The 19,693-nt window shown below is 54.7% G+C and overlaps 1 protein-coding gene across 1 annotated transcript in view; it reads left to right on the top strand.

The window, feature by feature from the left end:
• The window catches only part of KCTD16 (potassium channel tetramerization domain containing 16), a gene marked incomplete at both ends in the record, with an annotated part of 76,112 nt that extends 56,719 nt beyond the window's left edge, over positions 1 to 19,393 (top strand). The window contains one exon of the mRNA XM_082489704.1: positions 18,942 to 19,393. Within this exon, the coding sequence (XP_082345830.1) occupies positions 18,942 to 19,393 (452 nt within the window). The remainder of the gene's footprint in view (positions 1 to 18,941) is intronic.
• Between the last annotated feature and the right edge of the window lie 300 nt (positions 19,394 to 19,693).

Here is a 19,693-nt window from a genome sequence, read left to right as displayed (position 1 = left end):
TCTGGAGGGTTTCCCGCTGCATGCATTTATTTGATGCGAAAGGGCTTTGGTCTAGATGCTAAAACTGATAAACCAAACCATTCATTTCTTAAAGTTCAATTCGCTGCTTAGAGGATAGAAAATAAACCAAGCTAAGCCATGGCAACGTTAACCAGCAAGATACGGGGTTTAAGGCAGAGCCCACTGTGGCTGGGAACGTTTCTCTCGCATAAACCAAATTTATCTCTGTAGAGCAGAAGGCTATTTTGTGAGGTTCAGACAGAGAGAAAAAATGAAAACTTCCAGGGTGAGTGTCTTAAATAGCTCATAAAAACCCAAGCATCTGCCCCTATGGAAAGGGATATCTGATGCTCCCAGAAATGCAGCAGCACCGATGCAGAGCTGCGGTGCCGTCGCTGCCCCGGCCGCGGGTCCGCTCGTCCCTCCTTTGTTCTGGCAGCAGCTGCCTTTGTCACGCTCCAAATAATTAACAACCAACAGCCCTGCAGGGCTGCCTCCGTGCCTGGCAGCCCCTCGCTCTCTGATTTTCTTTGTAGCCGCGGTGTTTGCCTCGGCGTGGCTGAAGGGCACTGGTGGGGAGCGGGATCCGGCGGTGCCGAGCTGCCGGACAAACTCGGGGCGGGCGATGAGCGCCCACTGCCCCCACCCCCTCCCCGCGGCACGTCCCCGGGCTGGCACCCACTGCCCCCCGCCGGCCACCCATCGCCCGCAGTGCCAGCGCCACGCAATGTTGTTCTCACCAAGCCGTTTAGGAAAAAACGAGGCTTGGTTCAACGCTGTTGGAAATGCGCTGCTGCAGCAGAGAACATGAGTTATGCCTTAGTGCCCATTGTCGGAGTGAAACACCGCTGTGATCCTGAGCAGTAGATACGCAGGGAACGCACTGCAAACACCACCGGGCAGGTACTGCCTCAGCTGCGCTTCTGCTGCAACATTAATTCCTGCTAACGAGGGAAGTAATTTGTGACTTCATTGGGGGATGCAGCCGTAGGATGGAGGAAAGGTGCCTCGCGTCACCCGCGGCAAAGCACCCACGGTGCAGCCCGTTGGGGCGGGAGGTGCCGAAGCCACCGGGCGGCTCGCGGCAGTGCAGGCGGTGTCCCTGCACGGGGCACGTGGGCCAATTTTGCCTAACACTAAATGATAGGTGAAGGACATTAGATTCTTTAAAACAAGTCCAGGGTAAGAAGAAAACCATATCGTGGCAATTAGGAGATTAGTAATGGCTTTAAGGAGGGAAGAAGAAAGTGATTTCCAAAGTAATTGTTTTCAAGGAGCAACTTTTTCCGTTGGATGTCTCAGTAGGAGAACCATTTCTGGCTGCTCAGCTGGTGCTCCAGCCCCTCGCTGCCGCCTGGTCCAGGTGCTCAAGCCACGGTTCATCGCACCCCCTAATAACGGCATACATCACGTCACCGCTCACCGTCCAGAAAGCAGCTGCTCCTCTCAGCTCTGCCACTGCCGTCCTGGCCCAGGGGGGAACGCCGGCTGACGGGGCTAAACTAGGCAGAAAAGAAATGCCGCTGATAAACTCATGGTAGGTTGGTAAGTGCCCCAGTGCCCGCGCAGGTGATGCTCTGGGGGCCGACCGGGCGGCTTCGGGCTGCCCCAGCGGTGGTCACTGCCCCACGGGCACACGGGCACCGCTGGCAGAGCTGCAGGGGACAGCGTTAACCAGCTGGATTCCTCCGTCCCCCACCCTTTGCCCGGCGTCCAACACGGGCGAGGAGTTTTGCCGGGGCGCTGGGCGGGTGTCGCCGGGCAGGGGGGGCCCCGAGCCCCCTCCCTGGGCGGGAGACACTGGGCTCACCGCAGCACTCTGCGGCTCTCTCCGGGGCTGGCAGGAGCCGGCAGCTGACCCCTCCTCCCCGGCAGGCCCCTCAGCCATCCTGGCCCTTCAAGGATGAGCAGCATTAACTCACCTTTAGTAACCTTGCTTTCAAGTTAAAAAAAAATCTGCCCCCCCGCTCCTTTTCAACTGAGTCATTTCAGTTGTGAGTTATAACAGCTCACTGCCGACTATTACAGCTTAATTATTAATTTATAGCATCATAAACCCCCGTGCTGCCTATGTGTAAAGCGAAGGAAAAGGACTAGGAAAGAAAAGAGACGAGAAGTCGGTAACCCCAAGGAAAGGGAGAACTGGAGTGCAGAGTCCAGGGGGAGGTCTGACCCAGGAGCCCCCGTAAACAGTTGACGGAAAGGGTGACTTTTGGGAGCAGCACTGGAGTAGAGACAAAGAGGCAACGGGAGGATACTCCAAGAACAGCAAATCACTTGATTCTAAGGGTGAAAGATGAGAGAGAAGAAACTGGAACAACAGAGAGACTGCAAGAACAGAACAAATGAGAGGCGAAAGGGGGTGAATTTACCCATGTGATGATGGCAAGCGGAACTGCCCACAGAAGCCTCTGACAGGATCCAAGCAGATATACATTTACGTATAGTATATATTTGTATATGAGGACCAGGTGGAAAATGAAAGGGAAGCGAGTATGTGATTAAGCAGTCAGGGGAAAAAAGTTTAGCTTGGGTCTTTCAACAGGAGAGCTGAGGTTGCTCCAACTATAAGCATAATAAAATGCGATGAAAAGACAGCAGAACTGTAGATTGATTTAAAAAATATCTTACTTGTTGGTTGAAACCAGCACTGTTAGCAGAAACTCCTCATTTAAGAATTAGTTATCTCTTTGCCTGGGGATTTTTCTACTTGACATCATGAAATAGCTTGTCAAGCCGGTGCGTGGCGGAACGTCGCCGTTGAGTGACAGACTCGCTGCCTGCGAGCGCGCCGGGCTTACTCCTGAATGCCTCTTGCCTCCGAGAGTTCTGTCCCTGTGGGATTTGCCCCCTCCACCAGCTTTTGCAGTAAGCACCCGGCCTGTTGCCGAATGCTGTACAGTTATTTAGGTCATTTGATTTTTATGTCAAAATAACTGTGTCGCATTTGGGGGGCCTTTGTCGTAAAGCCGGTCGAGCTACAGGCACAAAGCAAACGGCGGTGCTGCCCAGGCAGCCAGTTCCAAGCGGTGCTTCCTTTCCCCGTGAGTATAGGCGCTTGCTTTTAAAAGATGAACATCTTAAGGTATGAAGCAGGAGCGTAGATTTGCGGGCGGTGGCGTGGGACGGGGCCGCTGGGAGCGCTCTCCTTGGTGCCTCTCGGTTCCAGCTCTGGAGCATCGGGCACACGCTCGCGGGTGCGTCCCTCCCGCTGCCACCGGTAAACCGGTGCGCCTCAGCTCCCACGCTTTGGCTCATCTTTAGATTTGGAAATCACTAATTGATGAATGATGTGTTTGTTGCCTACAGCAGTTGCCCAGAAGTGCACCTTTCTTGTGCCGGGCACGGAGCGGGGGAGGACGCGTGTGCCCCGCCGGGGTGATGGGTGATGGGCGCATCTCCCCCGCTCTGCGCCTGCATCGCTGCACGAAGCGCCCGTCCTCCTCCCCGCGGGGCACCCAGGCGGGCGCTGCCTTCACCTGGGCAGCTCTGGAGGCTGCCAGCTCCTATGCAAGTGGCGCCATTGCAGACCTATTAATTTAGGTATATTTTAAGCTTTTCTTTTTTTCTGTCTCTCAAACCAGATTTTCCAATTCCTCTCCAGAGTCCCTTTGGACAAGCCATTCCCATACCGCAATATACAACCCGGGTTCCACTTTGCCTTCTGCCTTTGACGCTTTTTCACTGTTAGTGCTTGGATTTGAGCTGCAATGTTCTTCGAAGACATTAGTTTCAACAAATGAGACATTTGTGCTGTCTGGAAATCCAAGGAGTAAGCAAATGCATTTACTCGGCAATGTCAGAGCTGCTGTTCTGGGCAGTTTTAGAGGTGGAGCCCCCACAAGTGACTGCGATTCCTCGTCTCACTCCTTGTCTCTTACGCTTTTTAAATCTGCAGCTCCTAATTGTATTGTTTCTGCCAAAGAGGCAGAAGGAAATCGGGAATGAGGCTCCAGTTACTCTTTTTTACTGTTTCCTGAGATTTCTTGGCACCGATGTCATTTGTGGTGGGGGTAAAGGGGAACACGCAAATTATTCTACATTATGTTCACAGTAATGACAAGTCTTAAAATAGCTCTCAATTAGCAATTGATTGCAATTAATTGGAACAACATAGGCTGACATGATAGCTTCATATCTCCAGAGCATTTTTGAGTTCATGAGTTCTAATTTTCAAGAATTCAAAAATTGTTGCTCCCATATTACCATAACCATCTGTCAGCAATTTATAATACATATCTTCAAGAAGCGGGAGTAATACACACTTTGGCTTGCTAATTAAAAAGGTGTCCAAAATAGGGCTCAAGCTCGAATGTAAACTGTGTTTTTTACATATAACGTATGCAAATATATATCTATATGTGTATGTATCATCTCCAGGTCTTTCATACTGGATCAGCGCTGTGGGCAGTCACGGGTGCGAAGCGTGGGGTGGGCTCCGGCCCCGGCCGGGTGCCGGGGGTGGCGCTGGGGACGCTGCCCCGGCTTCCCCTTTGGGCGTTACTGCCTCGTGGACGCCCCTCTGGCGCAGTTCCTTTGCTTCAGCTGCTGAGCAGTCTGCAGGAACGCTCATGTGGGCAATTCTAAAATTAGGGCACGGGGAGGGGACGTGTCTTCTGATTATTCAGACTACTCGGGTTTCTCCTGTGTGTTAATTAGTGGGTGATTGGAATTTCTTTCCTAATAAACATCAGGAATACGTCAGTGCAAAACAGCTGGGCGGGTTCAATCCACCGCCCGCCTGCATTACCTCCCTGGCGTCTGCCTGCCGCATTTAACGTCCTACCAGAGGGTTTCACGTCTTCTGCCAACAGAAAGGCGGCGCAGGTCTCCGCGCGCCCTCCGCGACTCCCGGGGATTGGTCAGAGAGGACACGGAAAGCCCGCGCTCGTTGGCCCCGGCTGGCTCAATTCAATCAGACTTCACTTTCAGGTTCTCGAGCATAAACTTGAGGTAGCAGAAGGTAAAAGGAGAGATTGTATTAAGATAATGTATTAATGCAGCAATAATAAATCAAAAAAGATACAAAAAAGTGTTACATTTGAGGGGGCAAGGCTGGACTTGAAGAAGGAAGATGCCCGTAGTGGCAGCTATTAATTCTCCGTGCCCCCGCGTGAAGCACGCTCGAGACGCGGGGCAGGGGCCAGGGGGAGCGGACTCTGTCGGCAGAAGGAAACTTGTGCGCCAGTTTTTCATATCAATGTGGTTTTCCCAGAGGATGACATACTGAAATACCACAGTCCTGGTGGTCAAGTATCGCTTCTAATCGCAGTATTTGGAAAGGGGAGTGCAAAGCAAGGCAGCCAGCAGCGCTGCGTTACTCCCCCAATTACTTATATTGGAAACGCTGAGCCGTCAGAACTCCTCAGCTCCTCCTCCAAACGCGGCTGTTCCCTTCTTCAGGCCCAACGCCCGCTAAACTGCCAGAGACAAATACAGGTGAGGATCGAAGGAGTGTTGCTCAGCTGCGCTCTCGCTTCGGTCTGGCCGAAGATTTTACTTACTGGGAGAGAACTAAAAGGCAGAAAGGCGGATAAATCTGGGTTGTGCAAGCCTGAACGATTTGTGCAGTGCTTCCACAGGGGGGTTGGTGAAGCAGACAGCTGTGGTTCAGCTGATAAAGAGGTTTAAAAAAAGGATTGATTTGAAGAGACCATAATCAGAAACAATTAAAAGTTGACAGATGACCTGAGTTAACGATGGAGACGTTTGCTGAGGTTTCACCACACATCTTCATAGTAGGAGACAGACCAGAGTTTTCCTGAAGGTGGAAATAACTCACTCGAGGATCACAGGGACTGAACCGCGAGGTCTCCTGCCACCCTCCAGTCTCCTGCCACCCTCCGGTCTCCTGCCACCCTCCCACCTCCTGCCACCCTCCCACCTCCTGCCACCCTCCGGTCTCCTGCCACCCTCCCACCCCCTGCCACCCTCCGGTCTCCTGCCACCCTCCGGTCTCCTGCCACCCCCCCACCTCGGTTTAAAAGCGTCACGGGCTTCATCAGAGCCTGCCGAGAAGGCTGCACGGAGTCGCTCTCTGGGCTGAGTCTCCACCATGTGTTTTGCTGGTTGGAGGCTGCAGAGCGCCGCGGCCCCCGCGGCCCCCGGGAGGGACGCCGATGCGCTGCCGAGGCCGGGCTGGTGCCGTGGCTGCGGTGGCTGCCGTCACCGCCTGCTCGCCGCGGTGGGAGATGCCTGAAGCTGAGGGGTCCTCCCGGGCCCTATTTGCTGATTCAGAGAGGTGCTGAGGAGCCCAGGTACAGGCTGTGTCCGCGGGCAGGCCAGCGCGGGGGGCTCCAGGTAGGGTAAAAAATATTTATTGCACAGCAAAGTGGTGCCCAAAAGAATAAATTGACCCCAGAAGCGGTTTTCTGCTGATAAAAGGGCTTTTCTTACGGAGTGCAAGGAGGAGTCTGGGCGACATGGGGTACATCACAACTTTCAGAAACGGTCTGACAACGTCAGTGACCACGGTTGACCAAGTTCTCTAAATGCTTTCTGTTTCTCACCATATGGCTGCTCACACTTTGTGCTTCTCTTTCCGCTCAGAATTTTAACTTCATCACATATTACTTTGAGAAAGCTCCATATATAAATATTTTGGCTCATTTAATATGCCTTCTGGTATTTTAACACCAGGTCTTATATTTTCTCCACCATTTGGGGAACTTATTTTTATTTTCAAACAAATCTGATACACAGAAGTTCATTTCCCGAATGGAGCGGTTTAGGAAAGATGACAGGAGCGCTGGTAAAGCGACGAAGTGCTGGGAGACTGCTGATACAGGTGCGTGTGCCGGCTAGGGACTGCCTGAAACTCGCTTGCACACATCGTAGAGCTCCCCAGAGAGAGAGGCCGTGGGCGAACAATTGGGGGTTTCACGCTGGGTTGGCAAGTTCAGGAAATGTAAATGGGAAACCCTTTAAAATAGAAAATTTAAATTAGTAGACTGGACTAGGAAGGAAGGGGGTATCTGTGGAGAGCCGCTCAAGTGCTGGCCATGGCAGCGCCCAGCTGCACCCGGGGGTGAAGAATCGGATGAGGTTACCCCGTGTGCCCGGGAGCAGCCGTCGCCTCTGCCGGTGCCCGTCCTCCCCCGTCACTGCTGTCTTTGAACATATGGGAGAGTTCAAACCAATAACATTACCGTCAAGTCCTCCCCTGGCTTTGTTTGCTTGCTGAAATTTTACTGAAGATACTTGATCCTAAATGCAAATAGATCTCCTGCACGTCCGTCCTGCTGCCAACGCTGATCCCAGAGCCAATTACTTGCGTGGCATTTGTCAGTGTTCCCAAGCTTTACCTTGGTAATTTTATTTAGACAGGGGCATTTTCTGCTGATAAATCTAGCTCGATTACCAAGTCAGAATGTATTTATTAAAACACCAATTAGACCTTGGTCTCTCATCAATCACAACACCTTTAATTCATGCACGGATGCAAAACCTGTTTGAGGCGTTGTGCATGCACGAATGAGTGAGCTAAATCAAATTGTCACTTTACCGACATTACCTTATCTTCAGACCTAGAGGCAATCGCGTTTTTATTTACCATATGAATAATGTGTGATATTTTTAAAAGCTTCAACGCTTCATTTTTTTTTGGTGTTGAAAGGAGAGTATTTGCTTCACAAGGTTGGAAACAAAGGTGAGCGTGGGGGTGAGGGCACCCACCCCTCAGGCACGCGGGTGGTGGGACCCCGAGGGATGGGGCGATGGGGAGGTGGCCGGGGGGTGGCCCCGAGGCCACCTGGCTCAGGGTGGGGCTACTGTGTTCCCACCTGTCAGTGGTCCTGGCTACCTGGGCGGTGTTGTTAATTACTGCTGAAATGGGGATCAGCTGCTGCAATTAGCCCTCGCAGGAGAGAGGAGGTGGGGAAGAGGCAGCAAAAACTGAGAGCAGTGGAGGTCACAGGGGCAGGGAGGAAAAAGAAGAATGGGAAGTAGAAATAAAAAATCAAAACCAACAAGAGAACCCTAAAGCAGAAGAAGCAGTAAGGAGACTAAAAGGTGGAAGGAAAGCGTAAATGGACAAGAGTGGATTGAAAACAGGAAGATGGGAAAATGGCTCAAATTCGGATGATGCCAGGAAGGTTGGTACCGCCCTCACACGTAGAGGTAATGACTGTCTGAACCCTGAAATACCTCTGCCTGCCTCAAAGCGCTTACGGCGCACACCCTCTGTGCCCTGCCTGAAGACACTGCCCCTTCCCAGCAGTGTCTCCTGAAGGATGCTCCAGGGGCTGGTGGGATGCTCCAGGGGCTGCAGTGCCGGCGGTTGGGGCCAGGGTCATCGCCCAGTGCCCCCCCCCCTCCTGGGGGACAGCACCCGGCCGTGCCGGCCCCGGCCACTGTGCGGGCGGTGACGGCAGCCAGACCCTCCTGCTGCTGGTGGGGTGTCTTCTTCTCAGCAGAGGACTCACTCCTGCCTTTGGTTACGGCTTCACTGCCGTCTCTGTATCTGTAGCAACAAACCTGTCGCTCGTTATTTTGTAAGACAGGCTCAACCATCCCTCTTCCCCTGAAAAACAATGAACAGCCACCAATCTCCCTCTGTGCCCCCCCCCCCCAAAAAAACCCCAAACCATACCTCCCCCACCCCCTCCAGAAAAAGAGCTGTGAAAACTGTAGAAGCTGAATAAAAGGAGCAGAATTCTGAGAACAATGAACTCTGCTGCCTGTGAGGTCAGAGCTGCATGAGAAAGGAGTCTCCATCCCATCGCGTGTCCTCCCACATCAACACGTACTTTCATTCCAAATTCAGGAGGGGAAAAAATGAAATTTTTGAACTTTCTTGTAGAATAGTAATTTGTAACATTCATTCTGAAATATTACAACATTGCATTTTTATAATTCTAAAGCATTATAACAGAAAATTAACTATGCGTAGTGTGGTATTAAAATTAATGTTATCTTATGGATGTCAAAATGAAAGGGAGTGTTGAAGTGATGGGGCTCAGCACTCTCCCAGTGCAAATGTCATCAAAATCACCATGCGCTTTTAGAGTATTTCAGTTTCAAGACAACAGCATTTATCAGTGAAAAATTGCCTAAGAAGTGTTCAGCCCTTTCTCCTGGGATCTGTCGGAGGTTTCCCACGTTTGATGGCACTCCCTCTGTGTCCCCAGGGGGGAGCAAAGGGCGCTCATTTCCTCCTGGCGCAGCAGCTGGATCGATTGTCAGCAGGATTAAACCTGGGGGGGATCTCCTGGGACAGGCAGAGGCTGAGACTGGTGCCGGTCCCAGAAGCGGCTGCGGCAATGACGTGGTGAGACAGCGTTTGGTTGGAAGTTGCTTGTGGATAGCATTGACATTTGAATGGTGTTAAATTTTCTGTTGGCCTTTTTTGGGGTGAACTCATGTGAAAAACAACTTCTCAGAGTTCCTGGAAGTGGAGGAGGGGGAGCTGTCCCAACCCGCGGCAGCAGTGGGCTTTGGGGCGGATTTAGACACCTCAAAGGGGCTTTGGGGCAGATTTAGACACCTCAAAGTGCTTCTGCACCCCCCCCGCAACCAGAGCATCCCGCGGCTCCAGCAGGGGGGAGGAAGGGGCAGCGCTGCCGGCGGAACCCGGGGCTGTCCCCTTGGGCTGCTTATCCCGGGCGTACAATTCAAACACCGTCGCACCTGAGCTGGACTCCGTGCTGGGTAGGGCTGGGGTCTGTGTGCCGTTCCTCGCGATAAAAAATCAGCGTTGATTTTGCTTTGAAGGTTCAGTGCTAATTTTATTTTATATCATAACTTCCCTCTTCTCCCCGGTGTTCCGCGCAGCGGCCGTCCCTCTTCGCGGGGATTTCCCGTCCCCTGCTTGAGCGTGTTCAGTGTGAAAGAGGGAGAGGAGAAGAGAGAAACCGGATGGCTGATGGTTCGTGTGTCAATTATACATCAGAGGCTTTGCTGCTTCTTCAGAAGCTTCTAATAATAATAATTATAATTAGGGTACTGGGAGAGAAATGTGCTGAGATCAGGGAGAAAAGCAGGAAAGCCAGGACAGAATTAATTAGCCCCTTTTATCCAAGAATCTCAAAGCATTTAGACATTAATTAATGAATTCTGTGGTTAGATCAGCGCGATGTTCTGTTTGCCGCCGGGATGGTGGCCGGTCCCCGGGCTCAGCACCCGTCCTTGCTCGGCCGCGGGTCCCGCGTGGGTTGGTGCCGCTGCAGCTGCCTTCCTCGCACTGCAAAATGCAGAGAAATAGTTCTTTTTTTCCTGTCGGCTCTGTCTGTCATCCTGACAGCTCCCAAAACCGCGGTGAGGAGACCCGGCCCCATGCGGCGACACACGTGGGCAGGTTTACCCTGCTGGGAACGGCACGAATCCCCGCGAGATGCACGTCCCCTCGCACCGAAAGTTGATGGTGACTAAAGGCTCTCTGCTGACCCGGACCCAAACGCAGTGACATCTCCCACCTGCGGCACTTAGATTGTCCCTGGGGCTCCAGCAAAAATGTTTCTTGCATGGCAAAATGGTGCCCAAAAGGATGAATTGACACCGGCAGCAGTTTTCCTCTAATAAAAAGCTTCCGATACGCAGTGCGATGGAGTGGCCCGGCTTGTAGGGTTTACGACTCTCCTGGCCTCCAGGTACGCGTGGTTTTCCCTTTGAGATGGGATTTAACAAGCGCTGACTGTTCTCTAACTCAGAGACGCCTGACGGCAGCGTGGCCGGGGCAGGTCGCAGCAGCCCCGGTTCGGGGCTGGGGGCTGCGCGTCCTCCCACGCCGGTGGGCACGCTGCCGTCCGCGGGGCAGGGACGCCGGGGTGAGCTGGGCCGGCGCGCGCCCACCCTCGCGCGGGCGTTAGTGTCAGCACTCTATGCTGAAAGTCACTAACTTCCCCCCAAAATCACATTCCGAGAAGTGAATAGTTGGGCGAAATGTCCTTTCAAAGTGATCTGGAAAATGCCGGGAAAAAGATTTGAAGAGCGTGAACGGTGTCCTGGCACGGGGATGACTGACTTGCCTTAGCTATTCTGTTTAACGGCGGCGATAGTTCTTATTTTTTAATTGATTTCACTTCAGTTTGTAGCCATTGCTTTTCAGTTAGCGGCAGTCTGCGTTTTTTCAGTAGTGCTTTATTGATTTGCTTTTACACGCGGTCACTCCACAACACGCACGGCAGTGGAAGGCAGTGCTCCCAGGCCGGAGAGGTTGCGGCAGCCCCGAGCCCGAACCCGTGGCCGATGCTGCTCCCGCCCGGGCTGGGCTCACCGCAGTGGCGGCGGTTGGAACGCTGCTTTTGCCGGCAGCCGCCTGCAGCCCGCGCAGCTCTTGCTGATGAAAACTCGTTGCATCCAGCACAATCCTGTGTAACGTGCGCGCGTGGAAGGCGTGACGTGCCGGCTCTGCTCCTTTCATGACAGTGTGATAGAGGATCGTCTTCTGCTGCAGCCTGAGGTTGGGCAGCAGCTGCTGGTTCCGCCAGCTACGGAGGGGTGTGCGTGGAGGTGACGCGTGGCACAGCCGGCGATCGGGGGCCCTTTGCCTCCCATTCTCCCTCCCATGCTCCAAAACATCTTTTAAAAGTGACTTTTTTTTTTTTTTTTTTTTTTTAAATAGCTGAACAATGTATTATTTCCCTTTGGTAGGGGGCGGCTGAAGTGGTTTGGTTTAACACTGCTGGGGGGAGGGGGAACCAGCCTGAGGCAAACAGCAGAAGATTTTTTCTCGAGACGCGGAGCCCTTTGGCATCCCTCTGGCACGCGGCGCGGCCGCGCAGCCTCCGCCCCGGCACGCTCTCGCGCGCACCGTGCTGGCGGTGCTCGGGGACCTGCTGCCCCTCTCCCCCGCTCCCAAAGGGCGCTTCCTCGCTAACGACGCTGTTGAGGACTTTCTTTCTAACAGGCTCTGTGCTGCGACCGCGCGTGCAGTTGTCTGTAATTCCCCGGGCTGCTCCGCGGCTCTGCCAGGCTGACCGAGCCTTTTCCCTCGCTTTGATGTCAACTAATGGATCTAATGCAGAGAGTAATTTAGTCACGTAAAATGGCAAAATTAGACCTTGTATGACGTGTCTAGAATCTCCGACCTCCGTTCCTTGTCAGGGTTTTGTCGGTGTGTTTCCTTACCCCATAGTCTCTGAAACTCTCTGGGCAGAATGAGCGTCTCCTTTGCGAGGTCCCCGTAGCCGGCGAGTTCCCTGAGCGATAGCTGGCTGCAGATTTAGGCTCTTTAATGTGTTTTGGCAAGTCTGCCCCTGGGACACCCGGGCGTCCTGCAGCTCCCGAGGAGGCGGCAGAAGCCGTCTCACCGTGCCCACGTCCGGAGCTGTTTGTCAAAGCGCGCGGGGAGCAGAGGCTTTGCCTGACCGCGTCAGAATTAGGCAAAGGGAACGTGCGAGGCAGTAAATTAGGCAGCTCCGCTGGCTCTCCTCATTGTGCACCTGCAACAAAGTGGAACCCAGCTTGCTCGACTTGAGATCTGATAATTTTACAGTACCGTTTTAACTAGCAGAGCCAACTTCCTAGCACGGTAATTACTTTGATGCTGGTTGGCACAGATGTATTTTTCATGTATTATTGCTTAATACTGGGACCTTTCTTTTTTTTTTCTTCCTCTGGTATCTGAAGATAGCCTGATGAAAATTATTTTTTTTCCCCTACTTCATTAAATGCTAAAGGGCAATTCAATTTTCTCCATAGCTTTCCCTCTCTCTTTAGATTTCCTTGATGCACGGCTCTGGCTAGCCTGATGCGTTGTTCTTGTAATGGTTATATCAAGGTCTTTTCAGCGTAAAACTTAAGCTCATTTTGTCGCTCAGAGTGACGGGCCGCGGCTGGCGCTGCCCACACGCTCCGGGTTCTGGCTGTGTGGCGCTGGGCTGCGGCCAGCCAGCGCGGGGTGTTGGAGGGCCGGAGGCCGCACCGGCCGGGTGGTTTTTGAGAGCGTGTTTAACAGTGAGTACCGACTTCCCCACCACCTAAAGGCATCAAAAATGTATTTATCAAAAAGAAACGCCTTCGCCTTTGCCCTTTCTTTTCCTGCAGAGCGGAGCAGTTGTTCTGGTTGCAGGAAGGATCTCGCTGGCTTTCCCACTCCCTGCCACCGCGGCAGCCGCGTGGCGGGCGCTCGCCTTTGCCCGGGGGGTTTGGGGAGCTCTGCCCGCCTCCGCTGCACCCCGCACCCGCTGCGGGGCACCCTCACTGCCGCCGAGCCCCGCTCCCGCTGCACCAGCCCGGCCCAGCCCCGCTCGCTTGGCACCGCCACCGCCACCGGCGGGAGGTCTCTGCCCGGGGAACCACTCCACACCCCGCAGCCGTTTCCCGCACCCACGTCTCGCCTGCGTTCTGCTGCTCAGCCTCATGAATGGATGAATTTCTGCCTCCTGGCTCGCCCGCAGTGTGCCCATTGTTGGTGAATATTCATTGAGTGAAATTAGCATCTATTCGGTCTTAATTAACTTATAAAAGGCTTGTTTTGTGCTAATGAAGTATATACTCTAGATGTGCTGGATGGCAGCTGATGGGTCCCCCCACCCGCGTGGCCATCCCCAAGCAGGGTCCGGTCCCTCTGCCCGGGGCACGGGGGGCCAGACCCCTCCTTCTTCCCCACAGCTGTGAGGTTACAGCTGTGAGGAGGTGTCCAAGACCCAAGGGTGCGCGAACATCAGCTCAGGTTTGCAAAGTTTCCTTAGGGGATTGTGGCAATGTCCCGCACCGCTGCAGTGGTCCGATGTTTGGTGTCCGATGTTTGGTGTCCGGGCTGTTGGGGCACTTTGGGTGCCCGTTGGAGCTTCGTTCCTTGGCTGGCCTGATTTGGGTTTCGGGGGCTGTCCTGCTGCTGTGGGATGTGGATGGGCTTCAGCTGAATGGTCCTATGAATTTCCTTAGAAGCTGTTAGGGAGGCACGGAAAACTGCTGTGCTGTGAGCCAGCGGTAGGATGTAGGAGGAGAACGCACAGTGCGCTAATGGGAAATGACCTGAGCAGAGACCTTTTCCCTCTTGGCTCATTTTTCGCCATTCTTCAGACTTCGTTCGGTTCAGTGTGGGGTGGGGAAGCAGCAAAGGCAGTGGGAGCGCATCGTCCCGGCATGGGAGCAGGCGAGCATCCCCAGCGCTGCCCGCCGGGAGCTGGACCCCACTGTCCTGCGGGGCCGAGACAGGGCAGGAGCCCGCGGTCCCGAGCAGGGAAAACCCGTTGGGACAGAGGTGGTGGCAGCAGTGGCGCTCACCAAATCTGTTTCCTCTGTTAGGATTCACTCTTGTCCTTAAATTCACACAAGGAGCATGGGGAAGATGACTGACCTCAGAGGTGAGAAGAGAAAAAGTGATGACAGGAGTGTGCAGAGTGAAGACAGAGAAGGAGCATAGGAGCTGCCCTCCCACCGGCCAGGAGAGCCGCGAGGAGGCACTGCCCCCGGCACCCCTCTGCGGCCGCGGGGCCACCAGGAACACCCTCACCGCTTCCCTTCCGCCTGATTAGGTTTTGCCTCTCCGGCGCTGGCGGTCGCTGCAGTAGATGGTTGTGTGTTTGGGAAGGGCCGAGGCGCCGGCGCAGTCCCTCGCAGGGGGTGCTCAGCAGCGGCAGCGCAGGAAAACCCTCGCCGAGCCGCAACGTCAGCGGCAGTAGGGGAATGCTCGCGGCTGTGCTTCTCAGAAGCACGGCTGATCAGGGTCTTACGATGGCTCAGTGCATAATGCCTTTGTCAAAGCTGAGCAAATTATAAAAAATTTCGATTTAGCCATTATTGACCTTTTTCAGACAAGATAAAGAACAGGTCTTGAAGCACATCTATAAATCAAATTTGGCCACACAGCTCACAGACTGAAAGACTCCTTCATTATTGACAAGGAAGTGGAAGGAAGAGATTGAGGAGGGGCTTCCTGACTTTTGTTTTTCCACCCGTTTCTTTAAATTAGATACATCGTGTTCATGGTTGTGGAAAAGATGGAGAACTGCGAGAGCAGGGCAGTGACGGTCAGCGGTGCGGCTTTTTAACACTTTGCTGCCATGAGCTTGCAAACACCCTTCCTCCAGCATCTGCTCCCACGCTTGGGGGTTTGAACTCAGCAGCAACATTTTCCTTTGTTTTCTTTTTCTTTTTGTACTTTTTTTTTTGATGGGGACCTGTTTCTGGAGCGGTGACAGCAAATGGTCACCTCGGACTGTGGCATGAGGAAGAGATTCCCCATCGGCACCACTGCCCTCTGCCGCCCTCCTGGCAGCCGCACAGGAGCTGCCGGCACGGCCGCGGTCCCACGGGGCCCCCGCTGAGCTCTGCCCCACTGATCCCCCCCCGTCCCCTTCTCCTGCCCCTCGCACCGCCGCAGGAAATGCCGCAAGAACCACGGTGCGATGCGAGCCGGGGTTCCTTCTCGCAGGGGGGACCAGGGGCTGTGTTGCGGGTCCGGAGTTGCGAAGCTAAATTGCGCTTTCCTTGATCTGAGTAATGTTACCAGTCTGCAAGAGTTGGAAATGATAATTACATTTTAGCGGGGAGATGGACGCTTCCAGGTGACATTTAAATCCGTGATTATGGCAGCGGTTTGGTCCGGGAACAGTTGTGACCGATGGCGGCTCTTCCCCTTTGTCCCGGATTGCTGCGCCTGGGCAGGTCTCCGGCTGAAAAAGAAAAATTCAAGCCATGCGCTTCCTGAATCAGGAAATAAATTAAGCGCTATTCAGGGGTTCCCATCACCGATGGGTTGTGCAAATGAGGGACCGTGTTTCCCAAAAGCCTCTCTCTTGTGCAGGACAGCCCTCGTGCACGGGGGGCGATGGCAGGCGCGAGGCGGGTTGCCCGCAGGGGTCGGCTCCGGGCGGGCAGGGGACGTGGCAGCGTGCTGCCCACCAGGGCCGAGGCTGGCGGCTCTGCCCGCGCCGGCTCACGGCCAAAGCTGGCTGTGCTGTCGAGCCACTGAGAAGAAAAGATGTCTGGAAAAGTTAGGGGTGCTGTGGCCGTCCATAATGGAAGAGAGAACTTCCCGAACGCTGTTCCCCAGAGGCTGGGGAAGCCAGGTGCCTTCTGACACCCGGGTCTGAATTTTATAGTGGGCTGTATATATCCTTTGCGGGGGTGGGGGTGGGGAGAGATGTTTAGTGACATAAGTAGCCAACGGTCACCTGAATGGTCATTACTATTTTGGTTTGTTACTTTAAAAAAGAACAAATAGTTATATTTAATCCAAGGAAAGTAGAAAGACTGCGATGATTACAGACTTAGAATAACAAACATTTTTCTGAGCAGCGGGAGCAGTACTGTCTGAACGCTTTGTTTAGACATGAGGAACATCTTGTTTTGTGTTGTTTTGTCTCATGCCGTGGGGGAGGCGTGTGATTTCCAGGGCGGCGCGTGGTGTCCCGCGGGGATGCTGGCTCCCCGCCTCGCCGCCGCGGCGAGGGCTGCCCGTGCTGGCCCGCCTCCCGCAGCCCCCGGCTGCTCCCCGCCTGCGGCGGACCACTCCAAAATCCCCAGCTCAGAATTTCTCTGGGACTGCCAGGATTTTACCTGTAAGATGCGGCAAAAGACCGGTGCCAGCTGCCTGTACCCAGGATCTGCGTACTTTGCGTTTTGCACACATTCTGCCATTCTGTCTCCTGCGGTGACTTTCACAGGACCACAGCATCCCAGACTGGTGGGGGCTGGGAGGGCCCTCTGGAGCCCCCCAGTGCCACCCCCCGCCAGAGCAGGGGCACCTCCGGCAGTGGCACAGGACACCTCCAGGCGGGTTTGGAATGGCTCCAGAGGGGGAGACTCCCCCCCTCTCTGGGCAGCTGTGCCAGTGCTCTGCCGCCCCCACAGCAGAGAAGTCCCTCCTCAGGCTGAGATGGGACTGCCCATGGTCACCTTTGTGCCCGTTCCCTCCTGTCCTGTCACTGGGCACCACTGCACACAGACCGTTCCCACCCCCCGGCACCCGCCCATGAAGGAGTGATAAGCGTTGATAAGATCCCCCTCAGTCTTCTCTCCTCCAGACTGAACAGCCCCACGGCCCTCAGCCTCTCCTCAGCAGAGAGACGCTCCAGTCCTCTCCTCATCTTTGTAGCCCTTTGCTGGACCCTCTCCAGCAGTTCCCTGTCCTTCTTGACCCGGGGAGCCCCGAACTGGACACAGTGCTCCAGATGTGGCCCCCCCAGGGCAGAGCAGAGGGGGGGAATGACCTCCCTCCACCTGCTGGCCACACTCTGCTTGATGCCCCCCAGGGTACCATTGGCCTTCTTGGCCACCAGGGCACATTGCTGGCTCATGGGCATTCTGTTGCCCACCAGCACTCCCAGGTCCCTTCCCACAGAGCTGCTCTCCAGCAGGTCAGCCCCCAGCCTGTACTGGTGCAGGGGGTTATTCCTCCCCAGGTGCAGCACCCCACACTTGCCCTTGGTGAATGTCACGAGGTTCCTCTCTGCCCAACTCTCCAGCCTGGCCAGGTCACGCTGGATGGCAGCACAGCCTTCTGGCGTGTCAGCCACCCCTCCCAGTGCTGTGTCATCAGCTGTGGTGCTCCTCACCGCAGTGGCGGATGCGATCCTGCGCAGCATTGCTGCCTCTGGCGGGACCGGGGCGGCAGCGGGTGTTGTGCTGGCGGGAGGTGGCGGGAGCGAGTCCGGTGTAGCCCCTCTGCTGATGAACCCACTGCTGTGGCGCCCCGAGCCCGGACCAGCGTGGGGGTCCCTGCGGGGTGTCCGCTGGGGACCAGTGTGCCATGGGGCCGCGGGGAGACACTGCGGAGCTGCCGTGATGCCTCGGCGGAGCGGTGATGGTGCCTGCCCCTGTGGCCGGGCTAGAATTTCATCACTGCTGTACGGGAGAGCCACTGGCCCGTGCCACGTTGGTTACACTGGTGTGTTCTGGGGCAGAGCCCGCGGCAGGGCATTTGCCTGCGCTGGCTCGTTAAGTGCTGTTGCTAATGAGGGGTAGGACTCTGCAGCCGTGTGTAGTTGCACAAAGAAGATCTTTGCAGAATCCGCGGGTCTTAACCTGAAGGTGGCAAACAGGGAGAAAACGAGCGAGGGTGGATTTCCCAGCGTATTTGGTACTGCCCTTGTAAAGGCAGAGCGATGCTGAGGTTCGGGGGTGCGGTGGGGCTGGAGCAGCCTGCCCTTCCCGGGTGAGACCAGCCTGACTTTTCACACGCCGGCCAAGACTTACCCTTCCCGCGCGAACAAGTTTTATTCCCTCCTGTCCTGATCTGCCTTTATCAAACACAAGCGCAGGGAAGATCAGTGCCGAAAGGAGCTGCCCGACCCGTCGAGCTTTGTGGAGACGGTAGCTGGGGTGGGAAGGGGCGGCAGGCTTTGCCGGCATCCTGCCTCCCACACACCGCCTTCCTCTGGCAGCCAAAAATTCATCATTTGTGTGTCTCTTTCGAACTAGTAGCCTTGGCCTTGGCTCTGCTCACACCTGAGTTTATTGGCTTCAAAGGAAGCCAATTTGCCTGTAAGTGGGGATACAGGCAAAACTTGGAGGAATGGATCGGGAATGACAAAATCTGAAGCCCCCATTCTGTTTTTTCTCACACAGAATTTCTGTGGACTTCATCAGGATTTTCTCTCAAAGGAGAATAAGCCCCGTGTGAGCTGCTCAGGGTTTGGCCCTGGGTTGGCGGGTGGAGGTGGCAGCAAATCATTAGAAGCCTGAAGGGCAGTTAGTGTTGCTGGGCGATGGGCGCTCACCCTGCGTAAGCGCCCGGCTGCATCCTCGTGTGACTGTTTCTCACGGAGGACCTCAGAAAACTTTCAGGCACGCGTTGGATGTCTCAGGGGACCCGCGGGGGACCTGAGCAACGCATGCAAGCGGAGCGGGTGAAGGAGCTCCCCTGTTAATGGAAATCAGCCCCCCCCAGACCGGGTGGAGGTTTTGCCAACGGTTTGTGTTGACGTTCAGCTCCCCCGCGGGTCTCGGCCGGCAGCGGCGACGGCGGCGGTGGGTGAGCAGCCTCTTCCTGGGTGCGGGCACAGGGTTTGGAGCTGTCGGTAACCCCGGGGCGCTCTCTGTTCCTCTTGCAGGTGAGCCCTCTCGCTGGTCCTCGTCCCACTGCGACTGCTGCTGCAAGAACGGCAAAGGCGACAAGGAGGGAGAGAGCGGCACGTCATGCAACGAGCTGTCCACGTCGAGCTGCGACAGCCAGTCGGAGGCCAGCTCCCCCCAGGAGACCGTCATCTGCGGCCCCGTCACCCGCCAGCCCAACATACAGACTCTGGACCGGCCGGCCAAGAAGGGGCCGGTGCAGCTGCTGCAGCAGTCCGAGATCCGGAGGAAGAGCGACCTGCTCCGGACTCTCACCTCCGGCTCCCGGGAGTCCAACTCCAGCAAGAAGAAAGCGGTGAAGGAGAAGCTCTCCATCGAGGAGGAGCTAGAAAAGTGTATCCAGGATTTCCTTAAAATCAAAATCCCCGACAGGTTTCCAGAAAGGAAACATCCCTGGCAATCCGAACTGCTGCGGAAGTACCACCTATAGGCTCAGGGTGGGGAAAGCACACGACCTTATTACCGTTAGGGCAAGATTCTAAGTGATACAAAAATAATTCCCAATAATAATTATTTGTTAGGTCACAAAAAAAAAAAAAGCATCTCTATAGTACTGCCTAATTTGCCTATTTCACCTTAACATTTATAGTCATAGGGTAACGATATTTTTCCAGTGGTGGAAGCACAATGACAAACGCTTTTATTTGTAAACTCTGAGTCTTACACAAGCTGAATACCTTAAGGGCACAACCATACTGACAACAGGAGATGCTCGTGTGCGGATGCTGCT

The sequence above is a fragment of the Vanellus vanellus genome (assembly GCF_965231255.1).
Source record: "Vanellus vanellus genome assembly, chromosome: 13".
NCBI lineage: Eukaryota > Metazoa > Chordata > Aves > Charadriiformes > Charadriidae > Vanellus > Vanellus vanellus.
This window is presented reverse-complemented; position numbering and strand designations above follow the sequence as displayed.